The 18615-nt window shown below is 46.2% G+C and overlaps 1 protein-coding gene across 1 annotated transcript in view; it reads left to right on the top strand.

The window, feature by feature from the left end:
- The first annotated feature begins 490 nt into the window (after positions 1-490).
- Positions 491-18615, top strand: part of polr3a (polymerase (RNA) III (DNA directed) polypeptide A) — a 67807-nt gene continuing 49682 nt past the window's right edge. Inside the window, 7 exon segments of the mRNA XM_072491526.1 lie at positions 491-549; positions 4886-4956; positions 4959-5020; positions 5410-5547; positions 14187-14358; positions 16258-16412; positions 16884-17123. Coding sequence (XP_072347627.1) covers positions 506-549; positions 4886-4956; positions 4959-5020; positions 5410-5547; positions 14187-14358; positions 16258-16412; positions 16884-17123 — 882 coding nt within the window. The 5' untranslated portion in view covers positions 491-505.

Raw genomic sequence — 18615 nt, 5'->3', positions numbered from 1 at the left:
AGAGAGCGGGTAAATGGAGTTGAAATCAGCCATGATTGAATGGTGGAGTGGACTCGATGGGCCCGAATGACCTTACTTCCACTCCTATGTCTTATGGTCTAAACCTGTTGGACTTTAACCTGGTGTTGTAAGACTTCTTCATGAATGGGAGCAGCCCTATCTGAACCTGGCATGGCAGGCTGAAATGGATAATGAAAAGTTTTAAATGAAATAATATACAGATTATACAGGTGTCTGGAAGGTTTGAAATGATGGGGCTGTGACTATTTCCTCTGGCAAATTGTTCTGTTGTGTCTCTGCCAGTGGCTCAGTCAGACAGGAAGTGCTGCTGACTGCAGTGTCACACTCCGGCCACACGTTTGTGCTGCAGCCCCTTGCAGCGAAAGGCGGCCTGAGCACCTGCGGGAGGCGCTATCGGGGGAGGGCGGCTGGACGGCCGGTGTCGGGGCCGCGGCGGTGGGAGCGAGCGAGCAGGGCCGGAGGCTCCCTGCACCAGGCAGGCATCATGGTGAAGGAGCAGTTCAGGGAGACTGATGTGGCCAAGAAAATGTGAGTGGGGACGGTTCGAACCTCAGTAAGGGGAGGGAGGGAGGAGGAGACATATAGGAGGGGGGGGGGGAGGAGACATATAGGAGGGGGGGGGGGAGGAGACATAAGGAGGGGGGGGGGGGAGGAGACATATAGGAGGGGGGGGGGGAGGAGGAGACATATAGGGGGGGGGAGGAGACATATAGGGGGGGGGGAGGAGACATATAGGGGGGGGGGAGGAGGAGACATATAGGGGGGGGAGGAGGACATATAGGGGGGGAGGAGACATATAGAGGGGGGGAGGAGACATATAGGGGGGGGGAGGAGACATATGGGGGGGGAGGAGACATATAGAGGGGGGGGAGACATATAGGGGGGGGAGGAGGGAGACATATAGAGGGGGGGTAGGAGACATATAGAGGGGGGGTAGGAGACATATAAAGGGGGGGTAGGAGACATATAAAGGGGGGGGAGGAGACATATAGAGGGGGGGGAGGAGACATATAGAGGGGGGGAGGAGACATATAGAGGGGGGGGGGAGGAGACATATAGAGGAGGGGGGGGAGGAGGAGACATATAGAGGAGGGGGGAGACATATAGAGGGGGGAGGCATGATGGGGAGGGGGAGGAGACATGGTGATGGGGGAGGAGGGGGGAAGAGACATGATGGAGGGGGAAGAGACATGATGGAGGGGGAAGAGACATGATGGGGGGGAGGAGGGGGAAGAGACATGATGGGGGGGAGGAGGGGGAAGAACATGATGGGGGGAGGAGGGAGGAAGAGACATTGGGGGAGGAGGGGGGAAAGAGACATGATGGGGGAGGAGGGGGGAAGAGACATGATGGGGGGGGAAGGAGGGGGAAGAGACATGATGGGGGGGAGGGGGGAAGAGACATGATGGGGAGGAGGGGGGAAGAGACATGATGGGGAGGAGGGGGGAAGAGACATGATGGGGGAGGAGGGGGGAAGAGACATGATGGGGGTGGAGGGGGGAAGAGACATGAGGGGGGGGAAGAGACATGGGGGGGGGAAGAGACATGATGGGGGGAGGAGGGGGAAGAGACATGATGGCGGGAGGGGGAAGAGACATGAGGGGGGAAGAGGAATGAGGGGGGGGAGAGGGAGGAGGGGGGAAGAGGACATGATGGCGGAGGAGGGGGGAAGAGACATGAGGGGGAGGAGTGGGGAAGAGACATGATGTGGATGGGGAGAGGGAGGGAAGAGACATGAGGGGGAGGGGGGAAGAGACATGAGGGGGAGGGGGGAAGAGACATGAGGGGGAGGGGGGAAGAGGCATGAGGGGGAGGGGGGGAAGAGGCATGAGGGGGGAAGAGGGCATGAGGGGGGAAGAGGCATGAGGGGGGAAGAGCATGAGGGGGGAAGAGGCATGAGGGGGGAAGAGGCATGAGGGGGGAAGAGGCATGAGGGGGGAAGAGGCATGAGGGGGGAAGAGGCATGAGGGGGGAAGAGGCATGAGGGGGGAAGAGGCATGAGGGGGGAAGAGACATGAGGGGGGAAGAGACATGAGGGGGGAAGAGACATGAGGGGGAAGAGACATGAGGGGGGAAGAGACGTGAGGGGGAGGGGGGAAGAGACGTGAGGGGGAGGGGGGAAGAGACGAGTAGGAAGCGACATGGGGAGGGGGAGGGGGGAACAGACATGAGGGGGGGGAGAGACATGATGGGGAGGGTAGAAGAGATGATGGGGAGGGGGAAGAGACATGAGGGGAGGAGGGGGGAAGAGACATGATGTGGGAGGAGGGGGGGAAGAGACATGATAGGGGGAGGGGGGAAGAGACATGAGGGGGAGGGGGGAAGAGACGAGGAGGGGGAGGGGGAGGGGGAAGAGACATGATTGGGGGGAGGGAGGAAGAGACATGAGGGGGAGGGGGGAAGAGACGAGGGGGGAGGGGGAGGGGGAAGAGACATGTTGGGGGGAGGGAGAAGAGACATGAGGGGGAGGGGGGAAGAGACATGAGGGGGAGGAGGTGGGAAGAGGACATGAGGGGGAGGAGGTGGGAAGAGACATGAGGGGGAGGGGGGAAGAGACATGAGGGGGAGGGGGGAAGAGACATGAGGGGGAGGGGGGAAGAGACATGAGGGGGAGGGGGGAAGAGACATGAGGGGGAGGGGGGAAGAGACATGAGGGGGAGGGGGGGAAGAGACATGAGGGGGAGGGGGGAAGAGACATGAGGGGGAGGGGGGAAGAGACATGAGGGGGAGGGGGGAAAGAGACATGAGGGGGAGGGGGGGAAGAGACATGAGGGGGTGGGGGGAAGAGACATGAGGGGGAGGGGGGAAGAGACATGAGGGGGGAGGGGGGAAGAGACATGAGGGGGAGGGGGGGAAGAGACATGAGGGGGAGGGGGCGAAGAGACATGAGGGGAGGGGGAAGAGACATGAGGGGGAGGGGCGAAGAGACATGAGGGGGAGGGGGAAGAGACATGAGGGGGAGGGGGAAGAGGCATGAGGGGGAGGGGGGACGAGGCATGATGGGGGGAGGGGGGAAGAGACATGAGGGGGGGAGGAGGGGGGAAGAGACATGATCGGAGGAAGGGGGAGAGATGATGGGGGGGAGAGAGACATGATGGGGGAGGAGGGAGGAAGAGAAATGATGGGGGGGAAGGGGGGAAGAGACATATTGGGAGGAGTGGGGTAGAGACATGAGGGAGGGGAGGAAGTGACATAATGGGGTGGGGGGGAAGAGACATGATGGGGGAGGGGGGAAAGATGATGGGGGAGGGGGAGAGTTATGGGGGAGGGGGAAGAGATATGATGGCGGGGAGGGGGAAGAGATATGATGGGGGGAGGGGGGAAGAGATATGATGGGGGAGGGGTAAGAGACATGATGGGGGGAGGGGGGTAAGGGACATGATGATGGGGGAAGAGACATGGGGGGAGGGGGGGAAGAGACGTGATGGAGGGGGGGGGGAAGAGACGTGAGGGGGGGAGGAGAGGAGGGAAGTGACATAAGAACTAGGAGCAGGAGTAGGCCCATCGAGCCTGCTCCGCCAATTTCAATGGGATTATGGCTGATCTTTTGTGGACTCAGCTCCACTTTCCGCCCGAACACCATAACCCTTTATTCTTCAAAAAACTATCTATCTTCATCTTAAAAACTGCTTCACTGGGCAAGGAATTCCATAGATTCACAACCTTTGGGTGAAGAAGTTCCTCCTAAACTCGGTGTAGATCAGAGGTGGGGTTGAGAGTATGAGTAGATGTAAGGATGGGAGGGGAGAGTGGGGGTGATGGGAATAGTGCATGGCCTCACTTATGGTAGGTTGTCAATAGTCGAAGTATTTCTTTGGTCAATTAATTATTACAGCCGTTCAAACAGTCATGCCTGCAGTGACACAAAGTCCAGGGTAAGGCAATTGTAGATTTGATTATAATATTTAATTGAGTGTACATGGCGGGAATACCTTCAGTTATTTTGCAGCCAAACCTGACATCTTGAGAGGGTAGGAAGGAGGGAGGACGGGCTCTGAGCCTGTAGCTCTGGTGAGACTGGAAAATGGGAGCTGGTGGACAGAGAGCTTTTCGGGTTAAGCAGTGGTTTGGCTGTGTTACCCAGGAGCATAAGATTCAACTGCCGAATTGAAATACCGGACGGGATAATGGAGAGCTGGGGTTGGCAGTAACGTCATCTGAAGTTGAGACAGCATTTCACAGTGTTCATTTCACCATGCTTGTTTTGGACCTCCCCCTATCTTGAACAGACCTCATTGAGCTGTGCATCTGCCAAAGGGTTAACAAAATGTGCCGCAGACCTCACTAACTCACCCCCTTGTTGCAATACTGCATGTAGCAGGATATTTTTGAATGCTGGTAAGAATGCTGGATTTGGCCATTTGAGTTGTATATGTCTGAAGTCCTCACTGCTTCCATATTGGTGGCACAAGGGGCAAGTCCCTCTGGTCCTGTAAAATTCACGCTGGAAAGTTCTTACTAGCATAAGAAACTTCACTTCCTGCATAGACCTACCATTTGCCATTTGGGAGGCATTTCTTCAGTGTTACATATGTAAAAAAACAAAAAATGTTTCCACATGCAGAATTGCCATATTTCAGTGAATTTGATTAATTTTTGATTGATTAAAATCTGATGCCTCATAAACCATAGAGTTATGAAGATGAACAAAGTTCAGTACCCGACTAAGTACCTACTTGACGTGCCAACTGCAGTCCTGGGTTATAGGTGCTCTGTTGGCAACAGTGTTGAGTTCAGAGAATTAAACCAGCATTTGTCCTAAACGATATAATATATTTGATAGTTAAGTCTTTTTAATTCGGGTTGATCTTGGTAAATGCAGTGCACAGAACCAGAATGACTTTTGGTTTGCTTTCTCATATAGAAGCCACATCTGTTTTGGGATGAAGTCTGCAGAACAGATGAGGCAGCAAGCGCACATCCAGGTAGTCAGCAAGACCTGTACAGTCAGGATAACAGCCATACTCCATTGTCACATGGGGTACTGGACCATCGCATGGTAAGCTGAGAATTAATTCACTAATAACACCAAGGATGCGATAACTATCTGTAAGAGTTGCAACTTCAAATGAAACGATTAAGTGATGTTGTTAATTAACACAATGATAACTTGTATGGTATTTGTCTCTTCTGGAGTTATATTAATGCAATTTAATTACTTTAACGTACCGATATTGTAAATTGAGGAACACAGATTTTCTCCATCAAATCCTGTTTCCCTCTATTGTCAAAGTTCACTGTGGCCTGAACAAATACTTGTAAATGTATTTCAGCAAATTTTTCTATTGAAGTGGTTGAGAATCATGTTTTGTGACTTTGTTATTCTGTCACTGCACAGCTCCAGCAATACTGTATTCTTAATCAAGCTCGATTCTTGTACCTCAATAGGGAACCAGTGAGAAAGATCGCCCATGTGAAACATGTGGGAAGAATCTGGCTGATTGCATTGGACACTACGGTTACATTGACTTGGAGCTACCCTGTTTCCATGTTGGTTATTTTAAAGCAATTATTGGAATCTTACAGGTAAGCAGAAGTAACATAGTTGCTCTTAGCATGCTAATTCTGCAACGTACTTGCTGGTCAGTCGTCTATTGGATTCGAATTGGCTTATAAAGTCGTCTTGATTCCGTGTCAGGAAGGATACAAATTGATAAATACGCTAATGTTTTAGTGGCGATAGTAGATGTAATGTTAACAAGCTCCGTTCCCAGCATTTTGGGTGATTGACTTAAATGTGGCAATTTCACTGTTGGGTTTTAGTCCCCAGAAGGCTATATCAAAAGATCTTGAAAAAACACCTCCACAAGTGTTGTCCCTATTGTAGTATACAATTTCTTAAATGGCCTGCATTGTAACCGCATATCAAATACTTTCACCACAAATGATCTCCACCTTTAAAAATTCCACGAAAGTGAAATGGCTTTAATTGTACAGATCTGGTGTTGCAATACAATTACCCTTTTTCCAATTCAGTTATTTGTGTGGTGTCCAGATGTTAAGCCATTAGTTTTTGGTTCTTATCAGTGGAACATCCAGGCTCTGGATGTGAGATCTTGCAGCCCCAGGCAAAAATCATTGTGTAACCACAGAGATCTGTTATGACTATAATGGGAGATGTACTCGTATTATCTAACCCCATTACTCTGCATGTCGTGCCATTAATTTAAAAGTCCAATTTACTCACCAAAATGGCTAATTGTTCACCTACTCTCCTGGTCCCAGAAATAGAAAAGTCTTTAACCAGGGTTCTTTCAATAAACTCCGAGCGATTGTTTTTTATAAGCTAAAGTTCTTTCAACAAGTTTCAAATATTAATTAACACACAGTTGTGATTGGGAAGTACAGTTACCTATTCCTCCAGCACAACATGCACACCCGGACCAACAGATAGAGTCTCACAGTAGAGATGGCTTTGAGATGGTGGCATTATAAAATATGGGATAAGGACAGCACTGTGGCGCAGTGGTTAGCACTTGGATTGTGGCGCTGAGGACCCGGGTTTGAATCCTGGCCCTGGGTCACTGTCCGTGTGGAGCTGCACATTCTCTCCATGTCTGCGTGGGTTTCACCCCACAACCCAAAGATGTGCTGGTTGGGTCGATTGGCCATGCTAAATTGCACCTTAATTGGAATAAATATAATTGGTTACTCTTTAAAAAAATACACAATTCTTTTAAAAATAAAATATGGGACAAAGTTTGCAGAATCTCAAATGACCTGGAGTTCCCTTGTGTGAAGTCGGACAGTTATAGAACATAGAACGATACAGCGCAGTACAGGCCCTTCGGCCCACGATGTTGCACCGAAACAAAAGCCATCTAACCTACACTATGCCATTATCATCCATATGTTTATCCAATAAACTTTTAAATGCCCTCAATGTTGGCGAGTTCACTACTGTAGCAGGTAGGGCATTCCACGGCTTCACTACTCTTTGCGTAAAGAACCTACCTCTGACCTCTTTCCTATATCTCTACCCCTCAGTTTAAAGCTATGTCCCCTCGTGCCAGCCATTTCCATCCGCGGGAGAAGGCTCTCACTTGTCCACCCTATCCAACCCCCCTGATCATTTTGTATGCCTCTATTAAGTCTCCTCTTAACCTTCTTCTCTCCAACGAAAACAACCTCAAGTCCATCAGCTTTCCTCATAAGATTTTTCCCTCCATACCAGGCAACATCCTGGTAAATCTCCTCTGCACCCGCTCCAAAGCCTCCACGTCCTTCCTATAATGCGGTAACCAGAACTGTACGCAATACTCCAAATGCGGCCGTACCAGAGTTCTGTACAGCTGCAACCTGACCTCCTGACTCTGGAACTCAATCCCTCTACCAATAAAGGCCAACACTCCATAGGCCTTCTTCACAACCCTATCAACCTGGGTGGCAACTTTCAGGGATCTATGTACATGGGCACCTAGATCCCTCTGCTCATCCACACTTCCAAGAACTTCACCATTAGCCAAATATTCCGCATTCCTGTTATTCCTTCCAAAGTGAATCACCTCACACTTCTCTACATTAAACTCCATTTGCCACCTCTCAGCCCAGCTCTGCAGCTTATCTATATCCCTCTGTAACCTGCTACATCCTTCCACACTATCGACAACACCACCGACTTTAGTATCGTCTGCAAATTTACTCACCCACCCTTCTGCGCCTTCCTCTAGGTCATTGATAAAAATGACAAACAGCAACGGCCCCAGAACAGATCCTTGTGGTACTCCACTTGTAACTGAACTCCATTCTGAACATTTCCCATCAACCACCACCCTCTGTCTTCTTTCAGCTAGCCAATTTCTGATCCACATCTCTAAATCACCCTCAATCCCCAGCCTCCGTATTTTCTGCAATAGCCTACCGTGGGGAACCTTATCAAACGCTTTGCTGAAATCCATATACACCACATCAACTGCTCTACCCTGGTCTACCTGTTCAGTCACCTTCTCAAAGAACTCGATAATGTTTGTGAGGCATGACCTACCCTTCATAAAGCCATGCTGTCTATCCCTGATCATATTATTCCTATCTAGATGATTATAAATCTTGTCTCTTATAATCCCCGCCCAAGACTTTACCCCACTACAGACGTGAGGCTCACCGGTCTCTAGTTGCCGGGGTTGTCTCTGCTCCCCTTTTTGAACAAAGGGACCACATTTGCTATCCTCCAGTCCTCTGGCACTATTCCTGTAGCCAATGGTGACATAAAAATCAAAGCCAAAGGTCCAGCAATCTCTTCCCTGGCCTCCCAGAGAATCCTAGGATAAATCCCATCAGGACCGGGGACTTATCTATTTTCAGAACGTCCAGAATTGCCAACACCTCTTCCCTACGTACCTCAATGCCATCTATTCTATTAGCCTGGGTTCTCCGCATTCTCCTCCACAACATTATCTTTTTCCTGAGTGAATACTGACGAAGAAATATTCATTTAGTATCTCGCCTATCTCTTCAGACTCCATACACAACTTCCCATCCCTGTCCTTGACTGGTCCTACTCTTTCCCTAGTCATTCGCTTATTCCTGACATACCTATAGAAAGCTTTTGGGTTTTCCTTGATCCTACCTGCCAAATACTTCTCATGTCCCCTCCTTGCTCGTCTTAGCTCTCTCTTTAGATCCTTCCTCGCTACCTTGTAACTATCCATCGCCCCAACTGAAACTTCACACCTCATCTTCACATAGGCCTCCTTCTTCCTCTTAACAAGAGATTCCACTTTGGTAAACCACGGTTCCCTCGCTCGACGCCTTCCTCCCTGCCTGACCGTACATACTATCAAGAACACGCAGTAGCTGATCCTTGAACAAGCTCCACTTATCCAGTGTGCCCAACACTGCCGCTTCTTCTCCACCTTATCCCCCCCAAGTCACGTCTAATGGCATCATAATTGCCCTTCCCCAGCTATAACTCTTGCCCTGCGGTGTATACTTATCCCTTTCCATCATTAACGTAAACGTCACCGAATTGTGGTCACTGTCCCCAATGTGCTCTCCTACCTCCAAATCCAACACCTGGCCTGGTTCATTACCCAAAACCAAATCCAACGTGGCCTCGCCTCTTGTTGGCCTGTCAACATATTGTGTCAGGAAACCCTCCTGCACACACTGTACAAAAAACGACCCATCTAATGTACTCGAACTATATCTTTTCCAGTCAATATTTGGAAAGTTAAAGTCTCCCATAATAACTACCCTGTTACTTGCGCTCTTATCCAGGATCATCCTCGCCATCCTTTCCTCTACATCCCTAGAACTATTTAGAGGCCTATAGAAGACTCCCAACAGTGTGACCTCTCCTTTCATGTTTCTAACCTCAGCCCATACTACCTCGGAAGATGAGTCCCCATCTAGCATCCTCTCCGCCACCGTAATACTGCTCTTGACTCGCAGCGCCACACCTCCCCCTCTTTTGCCTCCTTCTCTGAGCTTACTAAAACACCTAAACCCCCGGAACCTGCAACATCCATTCCTGTCCCTGCTCTATCCATGTCCTCCGAAATGGCCACAACATCGAAGTCCCAGGTACCAACCCATGCTGCAGTTCCCCTACCTTATTTCGTATACTCCTGCATTGAAGTAGACACACTTCAAACCACCTACCTGAACACTGGCCCCCTCCTGTGACGTCAAATCTGTGCTCCTGACCTCTATACTCTCATTCTCCCTTACCCTAAAACTCCAATCCAGGTTCCCATGCCCCTGCTGCATTAGTTTAAACCCCCCCAAAGAGCACTAACAAATCTCCCTGATTTGTCCTGATGAACGTCTGGGGGATTCTCACCAATTGGCTTCAGCATTGTAGGTCCAAATGCGGACTCAGATGATGGTTCTCTGGCTACAAGTTGTTAGTCCCACACAATTTAAGGCAAAGTGGAGAGAGTGAGTCGGTTAGGGTAGCCTTCCTTCCTCAGCTGGTGCCTCAGCACAACCAACTTCGAAACCAGCAGATTCACAACGTTCTCTCATGATTTCCAGCAAGTAGCCTTTTCAGTTTTGTCTCTGATTGAAGTGATTGCAGTTCTAAACAATCAACCATCCCTGCCTTGAGCACCATACTGGTCAGATGATTTCTGGAAGGAGGCCTGCCTGTTGGACAGTTCCAATATGAACTTGTGACCTTTTTTTAAAAATCCCAAAAGTACCAATCGGGCCGCGTCCTTCCATTTTGTAACAGAAAAGTTCAATGTTGAAACATGGATTCTAACAGATCCAACTCGAGCAGCTTCCACTGTTTGGAGTAGTCTGTTAATTTTCTCATCTGGTGGGCTGTGAGTTGAAAACTCGTGGTAATTATCAGCTCCAACACATGAGAATTAATTTGTGGAAAAGCAACGTAACAGCCTCTTAAGGCACAGTGGTTAGCACTGCTGCCTCACAGCACACCAGGAATCCGGGTTCATTGCCGGCCTTGGGTGACTGTGGAGTTTGCATGTTCTCCCCATGTCTGTGTGGATCCCCTCCCACAGTCCAAAGATAATAAGAACATAAGAACTAGGAGCAGGAGTAGGCCATCTGGCCCCTCGAGCCTGCTCCGCCATTCAATGAGATCATGGCTGATCTTTTGTGGACTCAGCTCCACTTTCCGGCTCGAACACCATAACCCTTAATCCCTTTATTCTTCGAAAAACTATCTATCTTTATCTTAAAAACATTTAATGAAGGAGCCTCTACTTCTTCACTGGGCAAGGAATTCCATAGATTCACAACCCTTTGGGTGAATAAGTTCCTCCTAAACTCAGTCCTAAATCTACTTCCCCTTATTTTGACGCTATGCCCCCTAGTTCAGCTTTCACCCGCCAGTGGAAACAACCTGCTCACATCGATCCTATCTATTCCCTTCATAATTTTATATGTTTCTATAAGATCCCCCCCATATCCTTCTAAGTTCTAACGAGTACAGTCCCAGTCTACTCAACCTCTCCTCGTAATACAACCCCTTCAGCTCTGGGATTAACCTAGTGAATCTCCTCTGCACACCCTCCAGTGCCACTACGTCCTTTCTCAAGTAAGGAGACCAAAACTGAACACAATACTCCAGGTGTGGCCTCACTAACACTTTATACAATTGCAGAATAACCTCCCTAGTCTTAAACTCCATCCCTCTAGCAATGAAGGACAAAATTCCATTTGCTGCCTTAAACACCTGTAAACCAACTTTTTGCGACTCATGCACTAGCACACCCAGGTCTCTGCACAGCAGCATGTTTTAATATTTTATCATTTCAATAATAATCCCTTTTGCTGTTATTCCTACCAAAATGGATAATCTCACATTTGTCAACATTGTATTCCATCTGCCAGACCCTAGCCCATTCACTTAGCCTATCCCAATCCCTCTGCAGACTTCCAGTATCCTCTGCACTTTTTGCTTTATCACTCATCTTAGTGTCGTCTGCAAACTTGGACACACTGCCCAACTCCAAATCATCTATGTAAATTGTGTACAATTGTGGGCCCAACACTGATCCCTGAGGGGCACCACTAGCTACTGATTGCCAACCAGAGAAACACCCATTAATCCCCACTCTTTGCTTTCTATTAATTAACCAATCCTCTATCCATGCTACTACTTTCCCCGTAATGCCATGCAACTTTATCTTCTGCAGCAACCTTTTGTGTGACACCTTGTCAAAGGCTTTCTGGAATTCCAGATATACCACATCCATTGGCTCCCCGTTATCTACCGCACTGGTAATGTCCTCAAAAAATTCCACTAAATTAGTTAGGCACGACGTGCCCTTTATGAACCCATGCTGCGTCTGCCCAATGGGACAATTTCCATCCAGATGCCTCGCTATTTCTTCCTTGATGATAGATTCCAGCATCTTCCCTACTACCGAAGTTAAGCTCACTGGCCTATAATTACCCGCTTTCTGCCTACCTTTTTTAAACAGTGGTGTCACGTTTGCTAATTTCCAATCTGCCGGGACCACCCCAGAGTCTAGTGAATTTTGGAAAATTATCACTTGCGCATTTGCAATTTCCCTAGCCATCTCTTTTAGCACTCTGGGATGCATTCCATCAGGGCCAGGAGACTTGTCTACCTTTAGCCCCATTAGCTTGCCCATCACTACCTCCTTAGTGATAACAATCCTCTCAAGGTCCTCACCTGTCATAGCCTCATTTCCATCAGTCATTAGCATGTTATTTGTGTCTTCCACTGTGAAGACCGACCCAAAAAACCTGTTCAGTTCCTCAGCCATTTCCTCATCTCCTATTATTAAATCTCCCTTCTGCAGGTTAGGTGGATTGGCCACGCTAAATTGCCCCTTAGTGTTCAGTGATGTGCAGGTAAGGGGAGGTTGCAGGAATAGGGCGGGTGGACCTAGTTAGGGTGAAGACTCGCTGGGCCGAATGACCTCCTCCTGCACTGTAGGGTTTCCATGAAAAACAGCCCATGACACTTCAAAAAGGAGCTAGTGCTGAATTGTTATTGGATGGTCAAGAAATTCACCTAATAGCCGAGTGGAAGTGCTGAGGGTTAACATGGTCTTTTAAGGTTGATAATGAGGTGGGAGGGACATTGATTGTGAGAAAGTGAGAGAGAGTAGCGTTTGGACAATAAAAAGACAGGTGGATAGGGAGATGCATAGGGAAATGAAATGATGCTGGATAATGTTGCACAGGTAGGGTAGAATGAGGCTATGAAGAGAATAGGAACTTTAAATTTGATCCATTGGGGTGTGGAGATTCTGGACAGCAGGGTTTACAGTGGAACAGAATATGGGTGGTAGCCTTTTCACAATTTAGTCTTGGGGGGATGATTTATGGGAAGCTAAGATGGAGGGCATTGGCAAAGCCAATGGTGATGAAGTAAAGGCATAAACTTTTAAAATCTCAAATATACATGGGGGAACTTTTTTATAGACTACCTTAATAAACTGACTATGTTATACGTCTAGGCAACATTTAAAGGGAACTGAATAGCATTGTGTCAGAATGTACTTGGGGCAATACTGTTTGACACCAATCCTGAATACACAAATGTCGCTTGTTTAGCTGTGAAGGCCAAACTGCCCTATGTTCTGAAACTAGTTTCCTCTTGTCTGCATTGATGTTTTTTAAAAATTTGGCAGGGTTTAAAATCTGGCTCAAAGGAAAGAGTTTGGAAAATGGAAATGTCATCGTACAGCACGCTGTTCTGTGAACTTTAGGTTGAACTTTGAGGATTGGGCCACCTGTGATACAGTGACATAAACCGGCATGGAAGTGTTTGATGTTGTCACTGGGCAGAAATTATCAAAGCACTTGGTATTATTCATTTTGATGGATATTTCTGCATTTGAGCATCAACAAATTCATATTCCTAAATTGCAGGAGCCCTTTATTTTCAAAATGGTCATTTTTTTTTGCACAGTAAAAACATTCCCCACAATCTTGAAGAATCAGCTGAGGTACAGGCCAGATCTTCTGGTCTCCTGATTTTCGGAGATCGGATGCATGTCAGAAGATGTGCTACAGGAAGTCCCGTGCATTGACTCCACGGGAATGACCTAGGAAGTTTGAATTTTCGATGGGGTCCTCAAACATGTCTCCAGTGGGGGGGGGGGGGGGGGGGGGGGGGGGGGGGGGGGTGTGTCTCGGGATGCAGGTGTGGGAATAGCAGCATTTCCGTGGGCTCTTGCACTTCTCATCCTTTCATCCTATTTACGGGGCACATGCTGCCTAATCTGGGAGTGGATACTCCATAGTGTGTTCCTAGAAGATTTCTGACTAAATGGCATGTACAGTCACCCAGTCGAAGCAGGCCTGCTGCTGTAGAAACTCCAAGAGGCGTATATTTCCTTAATTCTGAAGGCAGGCAAGAATGCTGAAGAGTACACATCCTATAGGCCAATTTCGCTCCTGAATGTAGATTTGAAGTTGTCGAGTAAAGGGAGGGAGTTCCAGTGGGGCTGCTGATCTGAGTGCTTGAGGACCTCCTATTGGCCCTCCAATGTCAGCATCCCGCCCACATCCCACGATTGAACAGCAAACCAACTCCCGAGTCTTTAATTGGCTGGGGCGTTGAGAATTGGAGTTGGCGACACAAAGCACGCTATGCGAGGTCAGAACCTGGAATTAGACCCCAGCTAATTAGAATTCCAGCTCACTCTGTCTTGCATGCAACTGTCCAGGAGGCTAATGACTCAAACATCTGATGCTTTGCTATGTTTCTTTTACAGATGATCTGTAAAATATGTTCTCACATCATGCTGTCTCAAGATGAAAAGAAGCTGTTTCTAGATACTTTGAAAAGGCCAGGTTTAACTTACCTCCAGAAGCGAGGCCTGAAAAAGAAAGTCTCTGAAAAGTGTAGGAAAAGGACCTTCTGCCTCTATTGTGGATCCTTCAATGGTAGGAGCTTATTGTCCACTGGCGTTCAATTAATTATGGAAAAATATGCCATTTATCAGTTACTGTATCTGCCATTTCTATGTTTCTTTCAGCATTCTGACTGATACCATATTAATGACTTTTAAAAAATACCTCTTATAAACTTTAGCATGTAGCTGGGTGGTGCGTTGAGATGCACTCAATGGTTCATATTTTACTTGTGGACTTCGACCATAGGACATAGGAGCAGAAGTAGGTCACTCGGCCCATCGAGTCTGCTCCTCCATTCAATCATGGCTGATATTTTTTGCATCCCATCCTGCCTTCTCTCCAGAACCCCTGATCCCCTTATTGATCAAGCAAAAAGCACCTCTTCCCACTTCAACACAGATGGATTGAATTTTTAAAAACTGATAAATTAATTATCAAGTTTCATCACAGTTTGTAACAGATGATTCCATAGCACCAACCTTTCCACAATTTTGTATTGATTAGATAGCTGATTAGAGAGTTTGAGGCACAGTTGCACAGTCTTGACAGCAGGCGTTTGGGCAGGGTGCAGAAGTGTTAATTAGACGGGTAGTCTTTTCAGAAGAAAGCTTTACCTGTCCGTGTGAATTTCGTCCAAGAAGAAACCTCCTATCTAGTGACAAAATCTTACGACAATTTTAAAAGTTCTTCATGTTAAGATGGAGGTCAACCAAATGAGATGTTCTTATTTTTTAGCAGGGCCGCTGTTCCTGATGTGTACTGCTTCGGAAAAATAAGTAGATTTAAAAATCATTGACATAATGAAGTGTCAGCTTGACTCAGTTGGTAACAGTTTTGTCTCTAAACCAGAAGGCCATGGGTTCAAGTTCCACATCAAAGCTTGTGCATATAATTTAAGTTAACACTCCAATACTAGGGCGGCACGGTGGCACAGTGTTTTGCACTGCTGCCTCGTGGTGCCGAGGGCCCAGGTTCGTTGTTTGGGTGGAGTTTGCACTTTCTCCCCGTGTCCCCGTAAACAGCCCTGTATTGGGGCTGTTTAGCATAGGGCTAAATCGCTGGCTTTGAAAGCAGACCAAGGCAGGCCAGCAGCACGGTTCAATTCCCGTAACAGCCTCCCCGAACAGGCGGCGGAATGTGGCGACTAGGGGCTTTTCACAGTAACTTCATTTTGAAGCCTACTTGTGACAATAAGCAATTTTCATTTCATTTCATTTTTTCTGTATGGGTCTCACCCCCACAACCCAAAATGATATGCGGGGTAGGTGAATTGGCCACACTAAATTGCCCCTTAATTGGAAAAAAGAATTGGGTACTCTTAATTTATATTTTTAACAAATACTCCGATACTGAGGGAGGGCAGCATTACCAAAGACGGGATATTAAGCTGAGAACAGTTTTACCTGTTCTAATTATTAATTCAGATCTTGCATTCAACATTCCTCTTTCAACCAAGACCACCAAAAACAGATGAGCTGTTCATTTACTATTGCTTTTTCGTTGGGGTTTTGCTTTTTGAAAAATGCATATTGTGAATGTACAATGAATTTATTCAAGGGGAAGTGTTTTGGGGCACTTCTGAAATGCGATGAAGGATTGTAAATCCCAAATGCTATTCAAAAGCTGTCATGCTCGGGGGCACACACTGGCGCAGTGGTTAGCATTGCTGCCTCACGGGCGCCGAGGACCAAGGTTCGATCCCGGCCCCGGGTCACTGTCCGTGTGGAGTTTGCATATTCCCCCCTTGTCTGCATGGGTCTCACGCCCACAACCCAAAGATGTGCAGGGTAGGTGGATTGGCTTCGCTAAATTGCCCCTTGATTGGAAAAATGCCCCCCCAAAATTGGCATGCTCTTAATCTCAAATTGTTAATTATTTGTAATTGCTTGTTCGATCAAGTGAAAAATATCGGCACTTTGTTTCAAATAGGTCCTGTGAAAAAATGTGGCTTATTGAAAATTATTCATGAAAAGTACAAGACAAATAAGAAAGTGATGGATCCTGTGGTGTCAGATTTTCTCCAATCTTTTGATATAGCCATAGAACATAACAAAGAGGTGGAAGCATTGCTTGGAAGAGCTCAAGTTAGTATTGTGGTCTTCAATTTCTTGAAATTAGATTCTGCAACTCGTTACCAAAATCAACTTTCTTGGATTATTTTATAAATTCAATGGATTAGCATGATTGTTTCATTAGACAATGTGAGAAATATGTTTGTGAAACTGCCCTGCAATCAATGTAATTATTTATTAAGGAGCATATCAACTCTGCAAAAAAATTAACTTTTAATATTCTAATTTTAGTAAATCCATTTATTAGAATTTAAAAGTGTTTGGTATTCACCATATAGGCCTTCTGGAAGGTAAGCATACACTGCAAAGCACATGTCTTGCATGTATACTTCAATGCATACTTCATTACAGTATATCATTTTCTTAAATTTTCTAAAATTTGTTTGCAGAGTGTGAGACTTCTGAATGATTACACGTTGCAGAAATCAGAAAGAAATTAATTTTATGTGTATGTACACAACTTGCTATCTCGTCATCTTTCAGGAGAATCTAAACCCCCTTGTGGTGTTAAATATATTTAAAAGAATTCCCTCAGAAGATGTCCCACTGCTTCTTATGAACCTGGAAGCGGGGAAGCCTGCAGACCTCGTCCTTACTCGATTACTGGTTCCTCCGCTTTGTATTAGGCCTTCAGTGGTCAGTGACCTGAAATCGGGGACAAACGAAGATGATCTAACCATGAAGCTGACAGAAATTATCTTCCTAAATGATGTAATTAAAAAGGTCAGGCCATGTTTCTAGTATTATCATTTTGTACAGCATTAAAATGCAATATTTGATGATGAGCATGCACTGTTTAATGTGTAGAACTGAAGTGGACTGATCATTGCTACAATCTAATAACGGTCACATTTTGCACTTTTAACAGGGTTCTCCAATAAGTAGTACACATCCCTAAATTTAGAAAAAACATTCTTTATAAATGTAAAACTAGCCAAGATTAGCCTAAACTAGTGTAAGTGTGTCTTTGTCTTCTCGAGTATGTTTGTTCCATACCTACCTTTTGGTTTTATATTTAGGAATGATCTGTAGCCTGTAGTCATGAGCCTGAAATATGTAATATTCATTGTAGATATTAACCATTGTCTCTTTCCTTGGCGCCCTTGATATGTTAGAGGTAAATTAGCAAAGATTTCCACTCCTTCTACCCTGTGTATTTCCAATTCTTGTATTTCCAATTGTGACCCTGTGGCTTCTTTCCTGTCAGTGGCAGGGATTAAGACAAATGTAGGACTGTGTAATCAAATTTAATAACCTTCAATTTGAATTGTTTGAATATCAAGATTTATTTGATTTATAAGGGAATTGCCTCCTTGTATGTATTCTTAAAATGGTACATCATTCAAATCACTGATTTTCTTAAAAGTCTCTATGTGGTTTTGTATATATGCATAAGTCATCCATCAGAATGGAGGCATTCTACTTAATCTACCAATTTTACTTGAATGCAAATGCCCATCGCACTAAAATTGTAGGTTTATATATTTTTTTTAAACACAGGAAACTGATCATTCCAGAGAAATTACACTGGCACCAAGAGGATAAAGTTTGCTTTGCCATAGTATGCCTGTGTTCTGGAATGCTAAAAGGACAGACATTTCCCCCCCCCGCTGTGTTCTAGTACATTGTTCTGGTCCTTGAGAAAAGCCACAAAAACGTGCTCGTATTCCATTAGTTTTAGTGACCGCGTGAGTGGTCTTGGAAATGGAAGATTTTGTATTTCCTTTTAAGAAATAGTTTTTGTATCGAGGATGCCCAACTGCAAAATGAAACTGCATTTTACTCGGTTGTTTTTTGACCTAAGTTCTATTTGTCTTGTTTCACCAACCCACCCAACTTCTATTTCTTTGAAGAAGACCCCCTACCGGTTTATCTATTTCAGAGTGCATTTTGTGCTTAATTCTGGGAGGTTTTACTCCACAGATTGTGTGCTACGACTAAGTTTGAGACTATATTTCCAGACTATGAAAATGGGCTTTATTTGAATTCAGACCATTGCAGTGAAAATCCTTTCCGTTTTTTATTCTGATTCGGAGCGATATTCCCGGGAGAAGGATTGAAGCAAATATTTTTGATGTTCCAAAGTTTACTTAGAGTCATCACAACCTGAGAGGAGCTTTAGTTGGTATCAGGTTAATGGAAAGGAAAGTACGACTGTGTCTGTGGCTTTATTCCCTTCCCTCAAACATTACCGAGGTCTGCATGTATTTCATTT

The sequence above is a fragment of the Scyliorhinus torazame genome, chromosome 28 (genome assembly GCF_047496885.1).
Source record: "Scyliorhinus torazame isolate Kashiwa2021f chromosome 28, sScyTor2.1, whole genome shotgun sequence".
Taxonomy (NCBI): Eukaryota; Metazoa; Chordata; class Chondrichthyes; order Carcharhiniformes; family Scyliorhinidae; genus Scyliorhinus; species Scyliorhinus torazame.
The sequence above is the reverse complement of the archived record's forward strand: the minus strand, read 5'-3'. Positions and strand labels throughout refer to the sequence as shown.